The sequence below is a fragment of the Felis catus genome, chromosome C2 (genome assembly GCF_018350175.1).
Source record: "Felis catus isolate Fca126 chromosome C2, F.catus_Fca126_mat1.0, whole genome shotgun sequence".
NCBI lineage: Eukaryota > Metazoa > Chordata > Mammalia > Carnivora > Felidae > Felis > Felis catus.
This window is the reverse complement of record NC_058376.1, coordinates 74,893,904-74,911,029: the sequence shown is the minus strand read 5'-3', so window position 1 is coordinate 74,911,029 and position 17,126 is coordinate 74,893,904. Positions and strand designations below refer to the sequence as shown.

Genomic DNA, 17,126 nt, shown 5'->3' with positions numbered 1-17,126 from the left:
CACTCCAAAGCCTGATTATTCAACAGTTTGCCTGACAGACTGGACAGCCTCGAGCCAGAGGGAGCTGCCTGTCAGTACGCTAAACGACTAGACTTTCAGGAAAGACCACTTCCGGGCCCAGCTCCCCAGCCTTGGTCCAGTTCGGGAGCCCAGAGTGCAAGGTAGCCTCGTGCTCTCTGTGGGCATCATGTCAGAGTGGAGTCAGAGGACCTGGGGATGCGTCCTAGAGCTCGTACCTACTCACAAGTGTAATTTGGAAGGTCATTTCCTTCTGTCAGTCACAGTTTCTTCATCTGTAAACTAAGGAATTTAAATAAGATTGCAGGCTTGGGGGCTATTTTCATGAAGGTGTTTCATTTCATTCAAATCATTTGGCCATCCCCGCTTTTTCTAAAACTGCACTGAAACAGTATCTATGCTCAAATACATCATATATCGAATTTAAATAGACTGAAAACAACGAACGTGTTTGTTTCCGTTACTGTTGGTGGACTTTGAGTAAATGGTATATATTTAAAGCATAAAATAGATTATTTATGAGATGCCACTTTTATCACTTTCATTGGAAAGAAATGAGTTTAAATTTGCTTCTGGTCATAATGTTTTCCTGGGATTCCAAAGCCTGATTTCAGAGCGGGCTTTTCCCTGTACTGGGGCTCAGCTGCTGTCATTTGCTCTACCAGAAGGTAGTTTCTCGTCATCTCTCACCTCCTTAGAAAGGGTTTTCGCATGCCACACACCTGCAGCAGCCAATTCCACCTCCCCAGCCGCCTTCTTACTTTTCCCATTACTCTTGATTTATCTGTGTATGTGTTTATTGCCTGACTTCTCCACCAGAAGAAAGCTTTATGAGGTCAAGGAATGCATGATTTACTTGCTTCTGGGTCTCTAGCGTCTCCACCAGTTCCTGGCACTAAGTGCCTGCTCTATAAACATTTGTCAAACACACACATAAATTTTTAAAAATTTGGGAGGAGCCAGCGAAATCATCATTTTAATGTGGTGGGAATACTATGACATTTGTAGAGAAAACATTTAAATAGCATCAGTTCTAGCATAATTTCTAATCCTATATGGCTGTGTGAGCTTGGGAACCTCAGTTAAGTTCTCTAAACCTCCATTTCTTTATTTGTAAAAGGAAACAGTGACCACTCCGACATCTCCAGGCTGTTTGGAAGTATAAGATAATGGGTATTAAAGCACTTCACAAGCTGTAAATACATGCTAGTTATAATCACCCAAAGAGGCCACAGTGCTAACCATCTCTATCATCCCAATAAAATACAGCAGAAGTACATCTTCTGGGAGGCACAGATAAAGCACCAAGGGAGATTTTAGTAGAAGCAGCAAAGATGAGTTAATATTTTGAAAACTGGGCATGGGAAGGATATTCCAAAGAAGCATAAAGAGGCAAGAGGAAAAGAGGGCAATCGGGGAAGGGAAAGTTTGTCTCTACCCCCCCATTATAAAGCACCTATGGAGATATATGTAAAAATAACAGTAAGATCAACAATTTCAAAGCAGTTACAAGTTCCAAATTCCAGGGGTGCCTGGGTGACTCAGTGGGTTCAGCATCTGACTCTTGATTTAAGCTCAGGTCATGATCTCACAGTTTGTGAGTTCAAGCCATGAGTCAGGCTCCGTTTTGCTCATGGAGGCTGCTTGGGATTCTCTCTCTCCCCCTCTCTCTGCCCCTCTCCTGCTTCTGCCCCCTCCCCTGCTCATGCTCTCTCTCTCTCTCACTCAAAATAAATAAACAAACTTTAAAATTAAAAAAAAGTCCCAGATTCCAATTTTCTAAAAATAACCTATTGAGTGGTTTTCATTATGCCACTACTCTCCCACAGTTATTTTTAACTGCTGGTAAGTCCACCCAGGAGTAGAATGGCTGACTGCATTGTCCTGCAAAGCACCCACCCCACCCAGGGACACAAATTTCCCTGTTGTTTCCCTGGCCGAACAATGAGATCTGAATTTACAAGTCAAGAGAGATTAAAACAGTGCTGGTGGAAAGCGTCTACTTACTTGATAAGGTGAGGTACACACTCAATGTTTGGAGTTTTAGAAGTGAAAGGTGAGGCCACAGATGCCTCCTGTTCTGATAAAGAGATGCCCACGTGAGCCATTTTCAAAGCCTGAAAGCAAAGAGTCAGCTTACTCTGCTTGCACACTCACAGATGTCTCTCCTGAGGCCACACGGGAAAAGCCCGTCAAGCTAGCTACAGGATGGCCCGTGGACCCAAGCAGGAGCCAGGAGGGGACCAGAATTTGTTCTGCCTATTGCATAACAAAGAGACGGCACTGGGACATCTGGCCAAAGAAGTCAGTATACTGATCACTGAGTCATTGTGCGGCCTTGGTCAAAACCTTCCCAAACCCTCCACATCAGTTCCTCCATCAAGAAGAATGGAGATAAGTGTCTCCCAGGGATATTATGTCTAAAGGACTCCAGGCAAGTGCAATTAAGTGTAAGTCCTGGTGTGTCCTGGGGTGATCATGGCCCCACACACCAGCAGCTACTTACCCCGCAGTCATTGGCTCCATCACCGCACATACCTACAAAGTAACTAAAAGGGAGCCATGTCAATTGGAGGGGAAATCAAAGCAATTTTAACTGCTAATTTCTCTAATTAAAAAAATAATAAAATGAACTTCGTTACTTAGGGGACACTCTGATTCTTTATTTTAAGGGAGTTTTCTGAAGGGTCCAGTTTGACTAAAAGTAAAGTGTGACTCAGCAGCTCCCCGATGGATTAGGAAAGCCAGCACACCATCCTGACTCCAAGCATTTCAGGGAGACCCTGTACTTCACTGCTTAGAAAGCAGCTTTGTTGGCTGTAAAATGGGACGTTCACAATTTTATGACATAACACCATGGCACAGTGGAGAGGGCACCAGATTTGAAGCCAGATCAAGATCTTTGACCTGATCACTTGACCATTTTGGCCATTATTTTTCTCTCCTACAAAGTGTTATGAGTATTCAGTGAGATGCTGTAGGGAAAAGTGTCTTCTGATTTCTAAAACAATAAACGAAAATTACTTGGTGCTGTAAATAGTAACAGGGCAGGAAATTTGCCATTTTAGCAGTCACTCAACTAACAAATGCCCAGACTTTGAAGAAAGAAAATATATTCCTGCGTCAGGATCGCTCTTTGAGGGTGAGTGCATCCTGCTGGCTTTAATTCTTGACAAAGATTATGGATAGTGTGCTTTTTAAGGTAGGAGTGCTCTGACAGTATTTATAGGATTTGCTGTACTTGTCTTCCACACTGTCCTATGAAGGCAACTAGTTTACTATCTAGGTTTTCAACCAAGTTAAGAAGACAGGACTTTCTGAATCAAGAAGCTTGCCTAGTGACTAAATCAGGGGGGATGAAGTGGGAGTGAAAAAGATTAGGAGTCATGTCTATATGGTCCAGCACCAGAAATGAAGAAAACTTACAGGACTCCATGGGTTCTGTTAACAGGAAATAAAGGGTCTCAAATGATGGGCACTATATTTGAACTGCCTATTCTCTAATGGAGACCCTTTGTGTTAAAAGAGAAGTATTATTTTGATTCAGGACAGAGAAGATACTTTGCCATATAAATATTTCAGTATTTTTAAGGTTATGTGAATCCCTCGCCATACGAATCTCCTTATATCACAGCTGTGATGATAATTTATAATGTCTAAATTCTCATTGTACCTTCAGGAGCTGAACTCAAACTATCCTTCCAGGTTCATTTCTCACCACACACTTTCACGTCCCATATGTTCTAGTCCAGTGGTTCTCAACTCTGGGCGCAAAATTGACTCATTTGAGGGACGCTGAAAAAACACTGATGTCCAAGCCTCACATGAACAACTGAATTAGAATATCTGGACAGTGGGGTCCCGGGATTGTTATTTTTTCAAAGCTCCCAGCGTGACTGTCATAGGCAGTTAGGTTCAGAACCACTGCCTTAGGGGACTTCTTGTACCTCTTACACTCTCCCTGACTGTCATGCTCCAGGCACTTCATACCACCTGAATTGGTAAAGAACCTACTCCAGTTTCTGAAATTCTTCCACCAGACTGGATTTCTGCCCAGGAGACATTCTTGCAAAGATTGTTCCATTTATCAGTATCTGTAAGGAACCCAAGAGAAACTTTATATCACGTCAGTTGGTCATACGTGAGATAATTGATAATACTTAGAACGCTGACTGGAAAATAACATCCAGGAATGGCAAAACACAATTTGTTTCCAAGAAGTCTTTTTTTTTTTAAGACATTGAGACCTTGGTCATCAAGTAAGCGACCAAGGAGACCAAAAATCAGTCAAGATGACTGCTTAATAAAAATATTGGTGAAAATGATGACCTTCAGATATTTAGCTGAACTGCCATCAAGAAGGTGGCCAAAAAATCCTGAGCTTAATGGAATCTTGAACCAGTAGAGTATGAGAAATTGCAAGATATCAAGAGGTCAGCATCCTAGGGAAAGGAAAGGAGGCAACAGCTTCTCAGAAAATTGTTCAGAACGAGCAGAAAAAACAGCCTCGTGATGAAATAGTGACAATTAGCGGTCTTGGATTTAACCATGCCATCTGGGCTTGACCAATTGTGGAGCTCAGCTGATATCCCAAGTCTAATTTTGGCTATGGAACATTGCTGGTTTGGAGATATAATAAATCTATACCAGCTCCATCCACCTGAGCTTTATTCTACAGAGTCTGAATTCTTCTGTTAGATCTCTGTGCTCCTTGCTCTTCTTGAAAGTAACTCAGCTTAATGTTTGATCAGCCTCTACGTCTTTAATCTTTTTGTCTTAAACAGTGCCTAAGATGATAAGCAATTGAATACAAATAACTTATCTTTGGATTACACTAGACACAATCTTTCTCTAGTTTGTCCACCTGTTATGTATATAACTTACCTGCCCCTGCTATGGGTTTATTCTTCATCAGAAAATTGTTAACTCTGACCCTTTCTTGTGTAGACTCTCTATCAAAAACTTAACAGAATTCCTTTCTTGGGCTGCTTTCCTCTATAATTGATGGATTTCCCCTTCACCGTTTGACCCCTCACCATGGCAGTGTGAAGACAGCCACCCAAAAGCAATCCTTATGACTTGAGAGGCTCCTTATACTTTATTTCTCTAGATGGTGAGAAATGGGCTAATCAAATTTACTAATTTTAAACCTATCTAGAAATGAGACAACAAAATGTTTTTGCCCCTTTATGACATATTCAATAGGTATTTCTTACCTGCTTAAAAGTTTGAAATTACTTAAGAACATGCTCTGTAAGTGACTTCATTGGCATCTTTACTGGGAGACTGTGGGAGACTGATACCCTCTTAGAACTTACCTTTGGGAGTAGGCTACTGAAATGTTGACTTAAAACCTGAAAGGATTTTCCACTTAAGGCAAAATGGTAACTTCCCTCTCTGCCATGATCAGAGACTTCTTCCTTGATATTAATGTAATTATCCTGCAAAAGCAAAACACAAGTTATTTTAGACACTTGATAGAGTGGTAAAGGACCACAAGTATATCAGAGAGAGTCAGTGACGACTGGCCTCTCTCTTTAAGAGAGACTGGGGTCTCTCTTTAAGAGTCACACTCCAGCACCAATTCCTCAGAGAAACACTTTGTCTTTGCCGAATCAATCTTTGCACATCACAGCCTCTAGTGAATAGGAGAATAACACTCATGTCCTGTTCTCATCCTGATTTGATCTTGGTGAGTCCCAGAGAAGAGCACATTTCACACATTTCAAGTGTAAAATACAAAGCACTACACCTTAACAAACCTCTCCCTGAAGTGAGAACTTACCATTTTTTTTTTCTTACAGAATTAATATTGTTCCACAAGGACACAATAGAGATAGGATACTGAATGATTGGGAATACATGGATAAAACTTTTTTTTTCCCAGCCCAAAGACATAGTCTAATCTTCCAATGTGCACAGCAGTTTCTCTCCCAGGGACTAAATCTCCTTAGGACCCAGTGGGATGGTTAGCAAGCAAGAGGAGGATGAGAAATTAGATTCACAGTCCCCCTTACTACATTCTTTCTCCTATAGGGCCAACAACATTATTACACTTAAAATAATGGATCCTTTCCAGGACCCACGACGGCACTATACATTAAAGCTCAGTAGGAACAGTATGAGAAACGGATATGAGTTCTTCGAACTGCATAGGTATTAGACATTTGGGGAAATATGTTGAGCCTAGGTCACCTGTACATCTCTGCCAGTCAAAGCTGCTCAGAAGCCGACACTATGAGTCAACTTAGATAAGTCTGTTTTTAGGTGTACCTGATTGCTGTATGCAATGGACTTCTCTTCTATTAATTTCCAAGATATAGATGCTGATGAAGACCCAGTGATTTCATTCGCTTCAATCAGAATGACTTGTTGGCTTTCAGAAACCATTCCAGACTTTCTGGCCACTGTTATTGCAGTCTGAAGATTGTCACCTATAAGAAAGGAAGGGTATAGCAAGGTGAGGTTGAAAAGATAGAACCAATTCATGCAGGGCCTGGAAAACTAGGGTAAGGAGTCCAGAATTTATTTTAGGTGTGAAAATAAATAATTTCTAAGTCTCTCTCACGCTGATTCTCCATGAATCCATGATCCCTTTCGTGATTCTTATTGCTTTTTATCTGGTTACTTCATAACCCACCAGTTTCTCCAGAGAGTGGAAAGAAAAAACAAAAAGGCAAAATTCAAATCTATTTCCATCATTTTTCAGCTTGGTAAACATTTATCAAAACCCTACTGATTTAATATAGTCCCAGGTGTTTCCACTTTCAGCCAAATTGGAATAAGACCACTAAAATCTATCTCTCCCACTGATTACAATGGGAAACTATGGGAAAAATACAAAAAGCAACTATCTGAGGACTTTGAAAAGTAAACAAAAGCAGGTAGAATGTGGAAGGGAGTCAAATTTGGAGAAATAATCTACAAGGTGGTGATATTGTTGGTTTTATTTTTTTCTCTCACATGTGTGACCTGAGTGTGAACCCCAGTCCCAGCGCTGTGAATACAACTCCAAAAGAAACTTAGTCTTTCTGACCAGAGAAACTAGAAAAAGAAAAAGCTTGAAGGCTGAAGAACTATGGGGCAGACCCTGGAAAGGAGACAGCTAGACAACCAGACTAACTTACTGTGTGAACTCAACCCAGAGCTGTGCATGTGCAGAACAAACCCAGGGAAGGAGAGTAGAAGCCTCAAGAATTGAACTAGGATATGAATCACCTCCCATGTCCTAGAGTTTTGCTTGCTCAAACAAAAATCACCCTCACCATTCTCCAGGGGATTTTAACAAGATCCGAAATCTCACACTGTAATATTTTAAATGTTCAAGAAAGTCAACCTACAAAACACCTGGAAAATGTGGTCAATTCTCAAGAAAAGAAAAGACAATCAACCATTGCTTGTACCAGGATGACCCAGATGCTAGAATTACCAATGTTCTTAAAGCAGCTGTTATAAGTGTCCTCCATGAGGTAAAGGTTACCATTCTTAAAATAAATGACAAGATAGAAGTTCTTAAGAGAAATAAAATATATATACTCTATAAATAAGAACCAAATGACTGCTTTACAATTGAACAATATAATAACTGAAATAAAAAATTCCCTGGATGCTCTCAAAAGCCAAATACAGGTGACAGGAGAAGGAGGCAGTGAATTTGAAGATAGGTAAGTAGAAATTATACAATCTGAAAAACGGAGAGAAAATTAAAAAAACAAAAGAACAGAGACTGGAGAATGACAACAGTCATGTGATTAGAGTCCAGGAAGGAAAGGAGAAAGGAATCAAAACAGGAAAAAATATTTTGAAGACATAAAGCAGATAAGTTCCCAGATACGGTAAAAGATTTAAATTCATAGATTTAAGAAGCCCAGCGAATCCCAGTAAGATAAACTCAATGAGAACCATACCCAGAAACATTACAATCAAACTTCTAAAAACAAAGATAAAGAAAATACCTTAGAAATGGCAAGAGAAAATAATACATTATATATTAGGGAATGATTATTCAAATTATTACAGATTTGTCATCAAAAAACATGGAGGCAAAATGACAGTGAAATATCTTTGAAGTGCTGAAGAAAGAACTGTGAAGCTCTGAAAGTACCCTTCAGAAAGGAAGGAGAGATAAGACATTCTTAGAGGAAGGGAAACTAAGATAATTTGTTGCTAGCAGACATACTCAAAAAGAAATGCTAACAGTTCTTTAGGCTGAAAGGAAAGGACACCAGAGGGAAACTTCTAACATTAGGAATAAAAACATAGCAACAGAAATAATGAAGATCTGGGTAAATATAAAAGTCTATTTTTCTTCCATTTGTGTGTAACTCGTGCCTATTGAAAGTGAAAACCTTAGCATGGTATGGTGGGGTTTTCATTGTCATATACGCGACAACCATAACATAAAGGAGAGAAGGCAAAGGACGTTCATGGTTGTAAGCCTTCTTGACAGGGTAGGTACAGATGTGATTCCTAGAGCAACCACGGAACAATAAATAACATCTGACTGCCTATCCCTAACATGGCTTTCTTCAGGTCTCTACCAAAGTACGTATGAGGAAGCCCAGAAGAGCTAACGGTGGGCAGGAGTTTCTCTACCCTGAGGCCAGAGCCCTGAGAGCTAAGAAGTGTCCACAATGCCTCAGCTCGTCACCAATAGTTGGGCTGCTTTGCAGCACAGGACACTTTTGCCATCCACTACCTGAGAAGTTCCACGCCTGAGCCTCAGTCATCTGACAGAGAATATAACAACCTATTTTAGAAGTCTCAGAAGCTAGACAGGAAAATATCAGGCAGAACAACCAGAACAACACACGACAGACAAAATAGAGCAGTTGTTGGAGATAGATAAAACCTACAGTAACTCCGGGAGCCTTGCGGGGCTCAATCTGTTAAGCGTCCGACTTCATCTCGGGTCATGATCTCACCACGGTTTGTGGGTTCAAGCCCTACCTCAGGCTCTGGGCTGATAGCTCAGAGCCTGGAGCCTGTTTCAGATTCTGTTTCCCTCACTCTCTGACCCTCCCACGCCTGCTCGCATGCACTCTTTCTCTCTCTTTCAAAAATAAATACACATTAAAGAAAAAAACTTTGCATTATCTCATTAAAAATAATAAGTGCACTTAAGAAAACTCAAATGTAGCCCTTCTCCTCTAATGCCCCCCCCCTTAAAAAAGGTTTTCTAGAGCTAATCCCACCCCAAAACGTGATTTCAGATCTCAACATTAAGAGGTAATTTGAAGAAGATAATGGTCATCTTTGGAACCTGAGTTTATGGTTTGGAAAAACTGGATGCAAAAAAATTCTTAAAACATGGAGGCAAATTATAAAAATATGAGAATAACAAGAAAAAAGATAAGAGACTGAGAAGATAAATCCAGAAAGCTTATCATGTGAATAACAGAAATTCCAGAAGGGAAAAAGGAAGAGACAGAGCAAAGGCCATAATTAAATGAACAATAGAAGAACTTTCCCTGACAGGAAGAAGATAGATTAAAAGTGTTTACTTTTAATTAATTAATGAAATCAATGGGACAAAAAGACAAACATATAGACATACTCTGGTAGTATTTGTAAACTCCAAAGTTGAAGAAAAGGACAATATACAGAAGAGAACAAATTACCTACAGTGGACTGGCTTTGGACTTGTAATAACACCTAGAGATCATTAAGGAAAAAACAGGACTCTAACCCCCAAATCCTACACCCAGACAAGAGGGCATTCACCTGTCAGAGCCAAGAAAGATATTCCAGGGTATGTAAGAAATTAGAGAGCATAACATCCTTCTATCCTATCCAAGGACAAACCTTGAGAAGAAAAGTTTAACCCAGCAAGCAAAGAAACAGAACAGAAATTCGAATATGAGTGAAGAAGTGAAGAAGCGGGGTACAGAGTGATGTGTCCTTATTCTATCTAAATCTCAATACTAAGGATAGATTATGGAAATGTGTAAAATAAGTGCTAAAAAAAGATTTTTGAAACAGACGGGTCATGATGTAAGGGCAATTCTAAGTAGTAAATTAGCTCAGCAATACCTACAAGTTGGATTGAGGGACTAAAAAGGAAGAAGGTAAAAGGGACCCCTAAGTCTCTTGTATTGTGGGGGTAGAATGGGAGATGGGAGGTACAGAGGAGACAGTAGAAGTATCCTAGAGCTTCCCACAGTGAAGCTGGATTCAGGGGAAATGGGCTGGGGAATAAGGTCTCTGGTGGGGAAATAGTGTACCTTGGCGACACAACTATCAGAGTTCAATGCACCTGACTGGAAAGCAGGGAAAGAAAGGCGCACACTTAAATTTGAACACATGAAGAAATGATCTATTCGCCACTAAGAAGCATTCATTAAGAAATTTCACACACTTTTCTTGCATGATCCTTTCTCACCACTCCCTTGATTTGGGGTTTGAGAGAAGCACAGGGGACAGTTTTTTGTTTTTGTGTTTGTTTTGTTTTTGTTTTTGTTTTTGTTTTTGTTTTTGTTTTTGTTTTACCACCAGAATAATAAATGGGCCTTCAGGGTAGTTTACACACCATGCTGACTAAGCATTTCTCTTCCTACTAACATTTAACAAAAATTGTCATCTGTGCCTGACCCACATCTTCTTGTCAGTCAGGGGTTATTTCAAATGGCCTTTCTCAGAGAGGACACCACATATAAAGTAGCCAGTTAAGACATCACCCTGTTTTGTTTTATGTACCTCATAACTCTTATTGCCAGCTGCTTGTTTGATCAACTGATTGATTTTCTATCTCATCCCACCTGGATAGAAACTTGGTGAGAGCAGTAATTTTGCCTTTTCTGTTGCAGATCTCCAACACCTAGAATGGTGTCCCTCCCACAGTAGGTAGTCAACAGTCTTTGTGAAATGAATGGATCTTGTCTATTTCCACATCAAATTCTTTCTGTTTCCATGTACAACTTTGTTATATACCTGTGATCATTACAGTCCTTATCCGGGCAGAGATGAGCTCTTCCAGAACTGGTTTTGTTTCTTCTTTCAACCGATTCTCCAAGATGAGCAATCCCAGAAATATCAGGTCTGATTCTACTTTGTCCCTGGAAACATATATATAATTGAACAGAAATAACACAATATGGGGGCGCCCGGGTGGCTCAGTCAAACATCCGACTCTTGACTTTGGCTCAAGTCATTGGTTCATGAGATTGAGCCCCACGTTGGGCTCCACACTGATGGCATGGAACCTGCTTGGGATTCTGTCTCTCCCTTTCTGTCACCCTCTCCTCTGCTGGTTCTCTCTTTCTCTCAAAATAAATAAATTTAAAAAAAAGAAATAGCACAATGTGGTCTTTCTTAGGAGAAGCAAAACCAAAGCAAAGGCAAATATGATCCTATCAGAAGTGGTTCCCATTCACCCACTTAAGCACCATTCCTTAAACACCGAATATGTGCCAGTAAATATGCAGAAAGAAGACAGGAAGGGACATGAAGGATACTGAGACATTTGCTCTGACTGAATCAATTGGAAGAGAGAGTATTTATTAAACAAAAGATTTGCTTTAACCTTCCTAGAGAATGAACTAAATGACCCCAAGTCTTCTTTCTGCTGTGGCTAGTCTGGTTTCCAACACCTCACCTGTTAGCAACCCCCAGAGAGGTATTCTAGAATGGAAACATGAAAAGTAAGTGAGACTCAAGAACAATAAAACAAAATGCTAGTCTCTCCTGAATCCAAGCCTATATGCAATATTATTTTAGCCCCAGGAGTTCTCAGACTCAAAAAACAGCCCCTCTTTTATTTTTATTTATGTATTTATTTAGTTTATTTTGAGAGAGACAGCACAAGTGGGGCGGTAGGGGGTGGGGGAGAGGAGAGAGAGAGGACCCCAAGCAGGCTCTGCACTGCCAATGCAGAGCCTGATGTGGGACTCAAACTCACAAACTTTGAGATCATGATCGAGCCAAAACCAAGAGTCAGATGCTTAACCAACTGAGCCACCCAGGCACCCCAAAAGAGCCCCTATTTTAAAGCCAAGCTCCTCCCTCTCTTCCTCCCTCAGTGGAGAGCATTGTTCTTCTGCATATAGTATGAATGTTTCTGGAAAGAAGAGGGGCTTCTGAGGCTCCCGTCCACCTCAGTAAAATTTCCAAGACATTCCACAGGATTAAGTGCAGGGAAGTATATCTGGGGTTGGAGCTCCAAAAATTCTGCCATGATTCATTTATCTGAGACCCAGACACCTCTAGCAGACACAAGAGCAACATACCAGCATTGCCTAATTCTGTCTGAAATATGGGTGAAAGCAGCACCCAGCAGGACCCACCTTGCCCTACTTGCCACGGGCGTCTCAGAGCTGGGTCTCCTGTCAGCCAGCGGCATCAACTAGAGTTAGTCATGCTTCTAGGACCCTGCTAACACCTCCACCAGAGTGGTCAGAAGTGGGCACAGTTTGTACTACTCGCCCCAGGCATTCCTCAGTCTTCTGAACCTGGCATTGAAATCTCTCCATAATCTGGTTCCAAACTATCTCTCCAGCTTTACCTATCACTAAATTCTTCACCTACCCTAAACTCCTGACAAGGTGGACCAGCCACCATGGCTATGTTCTGTACTCAACCATCTCTAAACATTTGCTCTGAACTGCCACGAGACATTCTTTCTTCCTTCACGGAAAAGGTTGTAAGTTCACCATGATCTGCCATTGAAGAAACCCTGCCTGTTTTTATTCCGAGGCCCAATTCACAGGCCCGTCCCCATAAAAACCTTCCCATGGGGGTAAATATAATTGCTCCCTCAGGATCATACCTCTAGCTCAGCGTAGCACACATTTTGTTTGTTTATATACCTCTTGCCATTCTTTGTTATCTGATCTGTCTCAACAACCTGAGGGCAAGCCTGCCTAGTTCAGAGACAGGCTCAACAACACGTGCGCGGTGCCCAACAGAGGAAGTGCTCAGCCAGGGTTCCCTTAGTTGAAATGCTTTGATGCCTGATGTGACCTTTTTTTTTTTCTCTTTGACAAGCAGCCGAGGAAAATGTATTTTCTCTTTCAGAAATTCTGCTGCCAGAAGAGTTTTTATGGAAAGCAAAGCCAGTCAGTCTGTCAAGTGAATGACCATTTACTGAATACCTAAATGAGGGCAAGGAACAGGGCTAAGGAGAAGGGGGAGAGAATGTACAGAAACTATAGTAGCCCCTAATTCTGGGGATTTCACATTTAACCAGGAGGAAAAGATTAGACTTGATTGCCTCGTTTGTATGGAAGGCTGGGAAAAGTACCAAGAGGTACAAATAATGGTCCTATGGAGTCAGATAGGAAGGTGTAATCATTTCTGGGTACAGTGATTGGAGAAACTTTCCTGGAACAGGGGATATTTGAGCTGCTCTTTGAAGGATAACTTAGTTGATGACTGAATGAGGTCCTCCAAACTTTCTAGTGGCCCTCGTATCCAAACCTCAGGCTTTGGCTATTTTCAGAGATATGACATAAGCCAACCACAAGGCACCAGGTTGGGTCAAGAAAATGGCCACAGAGTCAGCCATCTGATGTAGTCTGCAGCCTATCCCGGCACTCATGTTTCTGGTTCCCCTGGCACATGGCCTTCATAGGGTTCCATGCACAGTAATCAGGATATTAACTAGTTCTTAACCCAGATCTGCCACTACCTTTGCTGTGTGACCATGGGCAAATCACTTTCTCTGTCTGGTAATCTACTTCTTCTTTTGTAAAAGAAGGTAGTAAAACTAATGGATCTCCAAGATCTCTTCTAGCCCTAACACTACATGATTCTTCTTTTCATGAGTTTCAATATAAATCAAGAAGTAGAGAAGAAGTGGTCTCTTGAGGGATCTGAAGCTCTGCAACCTGGAATAGTGAGCTACTTTTTCCTTCTTCCTGAACAGACAGTATATCTCCTCCTGACGCATCTAAAAATAATCAAGAATGGGGAATGTGATGCAAAGGGGATATTGTCATCCATGAGATTACATTTCCTGTCCTTGGAATCCAGGCTGTTTTTAAAGGTTGAAATATGCAAAAAGAACCCTTAAAGAAATTATGGTATCAGAGTTGGAAGCACTCTGCACGCGTGCACGCACACACACACACGCACACCCTAGAAAAAATTTTCTGCTCTAATTAGGGATTAGCAAAGTTTAGGTAAATTAACTAAGCTAGGAGTAGATGTATGGTGATGTGGCTTTAGCACAGGAGGGGCAAATTGACAACCTAAGATTAGATCCTATGGGATCCTATAAGGGTTTAGATCTTGCCAGACTTTGAAACGTTGGAATTTCAATGCTGTTAGCCCAGGCAATGTACTCTCCTGTGTGCCACAGCCCTCACAAGTCCCTATTGGTTATCCATCTTCACCATTAGTGCTTTGTTATACGCACCAGCTCAAAAATCATGAGTTTGAAACTGGTAGATATGCAACTATTTATTATCATCATCAGAAATAGCAGCATAATAGCCAGAGTCTTAATATATATCTGTCAATGGGTTCTCAAGAAACAAAGTTCCATTCTCAATTCTGCCACAAACTGACCCCAAGTATGTTTGTTTGTTTGTTTGTTTGTTTCTTTCTTTCTTTCAAATGTGAGATCCAGTCTCAAAGTTCACACTCTTAGCTCTCTGACTTGAGTAACTTTAATGGCCCGAGTCAATTAAATTACAACAAATACCCAGAGTTGTAATAGCCCAAGTTTTAAGGATCAATCTAAGCCGGCCTCAGGACTCCAATACTCAGTAATCTTTGATGAGCCATTTCCCCCTCTCGACCCCACTATCCATTCACGAAGTGACACAGTTGGACCCTGTTGATGGTTTTCAGCAGGAGAGGCGCTGCCTCTAGAAGGCATTTTGGAAACCTTGTATGCATCCAAGCAAGATTTCCTGCAATGACCAATGCACCATGAAGAATTCCCCTGCATCTCACATGCCTCTTGAATATTTTACAGGTCATCCATTCATGGACATTAAAAAATCATTTATGCTTTCAGTACTGGCTTATACTGTTTATAATGTACTATTATTATACTATATGGTATACTGTGTTATTATAGCATATCTAATACTACTAATATTATATTAAACAAATATAAATTTTTATACTTCCCCCGTGCTGTGTTTTACATATAAACACAAAGTATTTTTTGCACACTTTTGATATTCTATTGAAATTTTCAGAAATGTAACTGCCATGTAAAGTGAGAAGAGATTGTACTGTTTGATTCAGTTTTACCAAGTGTTTGTAACCATTTCAGAGTCGCCTCGCTGACAGCAAGCAAGACTGCTGGCAGTATTTGCAACTCCAATATGTAAATGCACCTGTATCAGTCAGCACAGTGATTCCGCACACAGGGGCAAGCAACATAGCGCTTCATTTAGATTTAGTGGAGTCAGCTGAGCATTCACTGAAATATGACTTTTTGTCATGAATTGCACGTTTGCTTCTATGTTTACTATATAACAGGGCATGGTCTTTATTTCTATTTTTTTTATTTTTATTTATTTATTTTTTTACATTTTTATTTATTTTTGAGAGACAGAGACAGAGAATGAGTCGGGGAGGGCCAGAAAGAGAGGGAGACACAGAATCCGAAGCAGGCCCCAGGCTCCGAGCTGTCAGCACAGAGCCCGACGCGGGGCTTGCACCCACAAACCGTGAGATCATGACCTGAGCTGAAGTTGGACACCCAACCAACTGAGCCACTCAGACGCCCCAATTTTTATAGAAAATACGTGCCGATCAAATTACATATGAATTTTATTTTAAAGGAAGTGGTACAAAATATGACAATAGGAGTGTTGAATCTGATAGGATTGAGCACAAGTATGTTAGACCTCCCAAATTCAAGATTCAAAATAACAAAATAAGTTTTGTTGAAGCTGACACGGAGTACTGGACATGGCAGTGAAGGTGAAATAAACAAGGTAGCCTATAAATGGTGGAAAATACAACAAGAAATTTGAGCACATAAATACTTGAGTCCATTTTAGTTTTTAGGCACCTCTTTTACATCTCAAAACTACCTCCTGAATGGCTCCTCTGATTCTGTGTAAGTCTAAGCTCTGTTCCTTTGTTTCATTAAGTTGCAAATTTATCAATTGTTTTTCAGACAGATGTTATGTTTTCTAGCAACTAATTTGCTAACTCTAACAAAAAATGAGCTACTTGTATTTGTTTCAAAACAGGGTCCTCACCACCATTTCAAACTCTCTGAAACGTTGGTTAATTTCCTATGTCTATTTTTACAAAGCTGTACAATGATGTCATATTTTATAGTTTATACAGTTTTTTCTCAGAAATTCTCCCAGTGTTCACATCAGCTTTGTGGCTGAGGCAGGACAGGGATGACTATATCCCTGTTTACCAAGTTCAGAGACATTTTAGGCACACCAATCCAGCAAGCTGTGTTGTTCAGTCCACTGCCCAGTCCACTGCCCAGCAACCCATTCTGCTTTATCAAATCCTCCCTACTTACCTGGTGAAGGCAGTGGTGTGATGATCCATTTCTAGCTTCTTGTAGGCCAGTGCTATGACCCGGAAGCCCTGTGTCGTGTAAATCTGAAGTTCACTAACAAAACTAGTTGGTACTGTTCAGAAAATAAGGCAAGATTAGTATGCAACATTTATTCCGCTGGTACCAGTGGAAAAATTCTTTACAAACAGATCCAACTCTTTCCCAAGAAAACACACCTCGTAAAAGATACACAAATAAGTCAGTGAGAACCCTAGATATAATTATACTGTCAGGGTTGGGATCCAGTGAAGCTGAAATGAGAAAAAAGCAGGACAAAAAAAGAAAAAAGAAAAAAAGATGGGAAACGTGTGTAATTCTTTTTTCTCCAGTTTGACCAGCAAGCATTCATTGAGAGTCTACTTACCATGTATGTGTCAGATATTGGCTCTACAGAGACTGAACGGCAGACCCTGCTTTAAAGATCTCTGTCGGGTTAGTAACAACCAGTGGAATGAGATCATTGCCAGTGTAATGAGATCTAAGCAATTGCTGTGTGCTATAGAAACATTTCGAGGTGCTTGTATCATACTGGCGGGAAGTGGGTAGATGAAGGAAGGGAAAGGCATTTTGGCCAAGGGAGCATCATATGCTCAAACATAGAGACACAAGACAGCAAGACTTGAGT

General features: G+C 40.7%; 1 protein-coding gene across 5 annotated transcripts in view; it reads right to left on the bottom strand.

Moving 5' to 3' along the window:
* The window catches only part of ATP13A4 (ATPase 13A4), a 122,359-nt gene that overhangs the window by 21,481 nt on the left and 83,752 nt on the right, over positions 1 to 17,126 (bottom strand). For all 5 annotated transcript variants that reach the window (XM_045037123.1, XM_045037120.1, XM_045037121.1 and 2 more), the window contains 7 exons: positions 16,463 to 16,574; positions 10,948 to 11,072; positions 6,292 to 6,452; positions 5,337 to 5,459; positions 4,033 to 4,112; positions 2,525 to 2,567; positions 2,026 to 2,135 (listed from right to left, as the gene is read on the bottom strand). In XM_045037123.1, the coding sequence (XP_044893058.1) occupies positions 2,026 to 2,135; positions 2,525 to 2,567; positions 4,033 to 4,112; positions 5,337 to 5,459; positions 6,292 to 6,452; positions 10,948 to 11,072; positions 16,463 to 16,574 (754 nt within the window). The remainder of the gene's footprint in view (positions 1 to 2,025; positions 2,136 to 2,524; positions 2,568 to 4,032; positions 4,113 to 5,336; positions 5,460 to 6,291; positions 6,453 to 10,947; positions 11,073 to 16,462; positions 16,575 to 17,126) is intronic.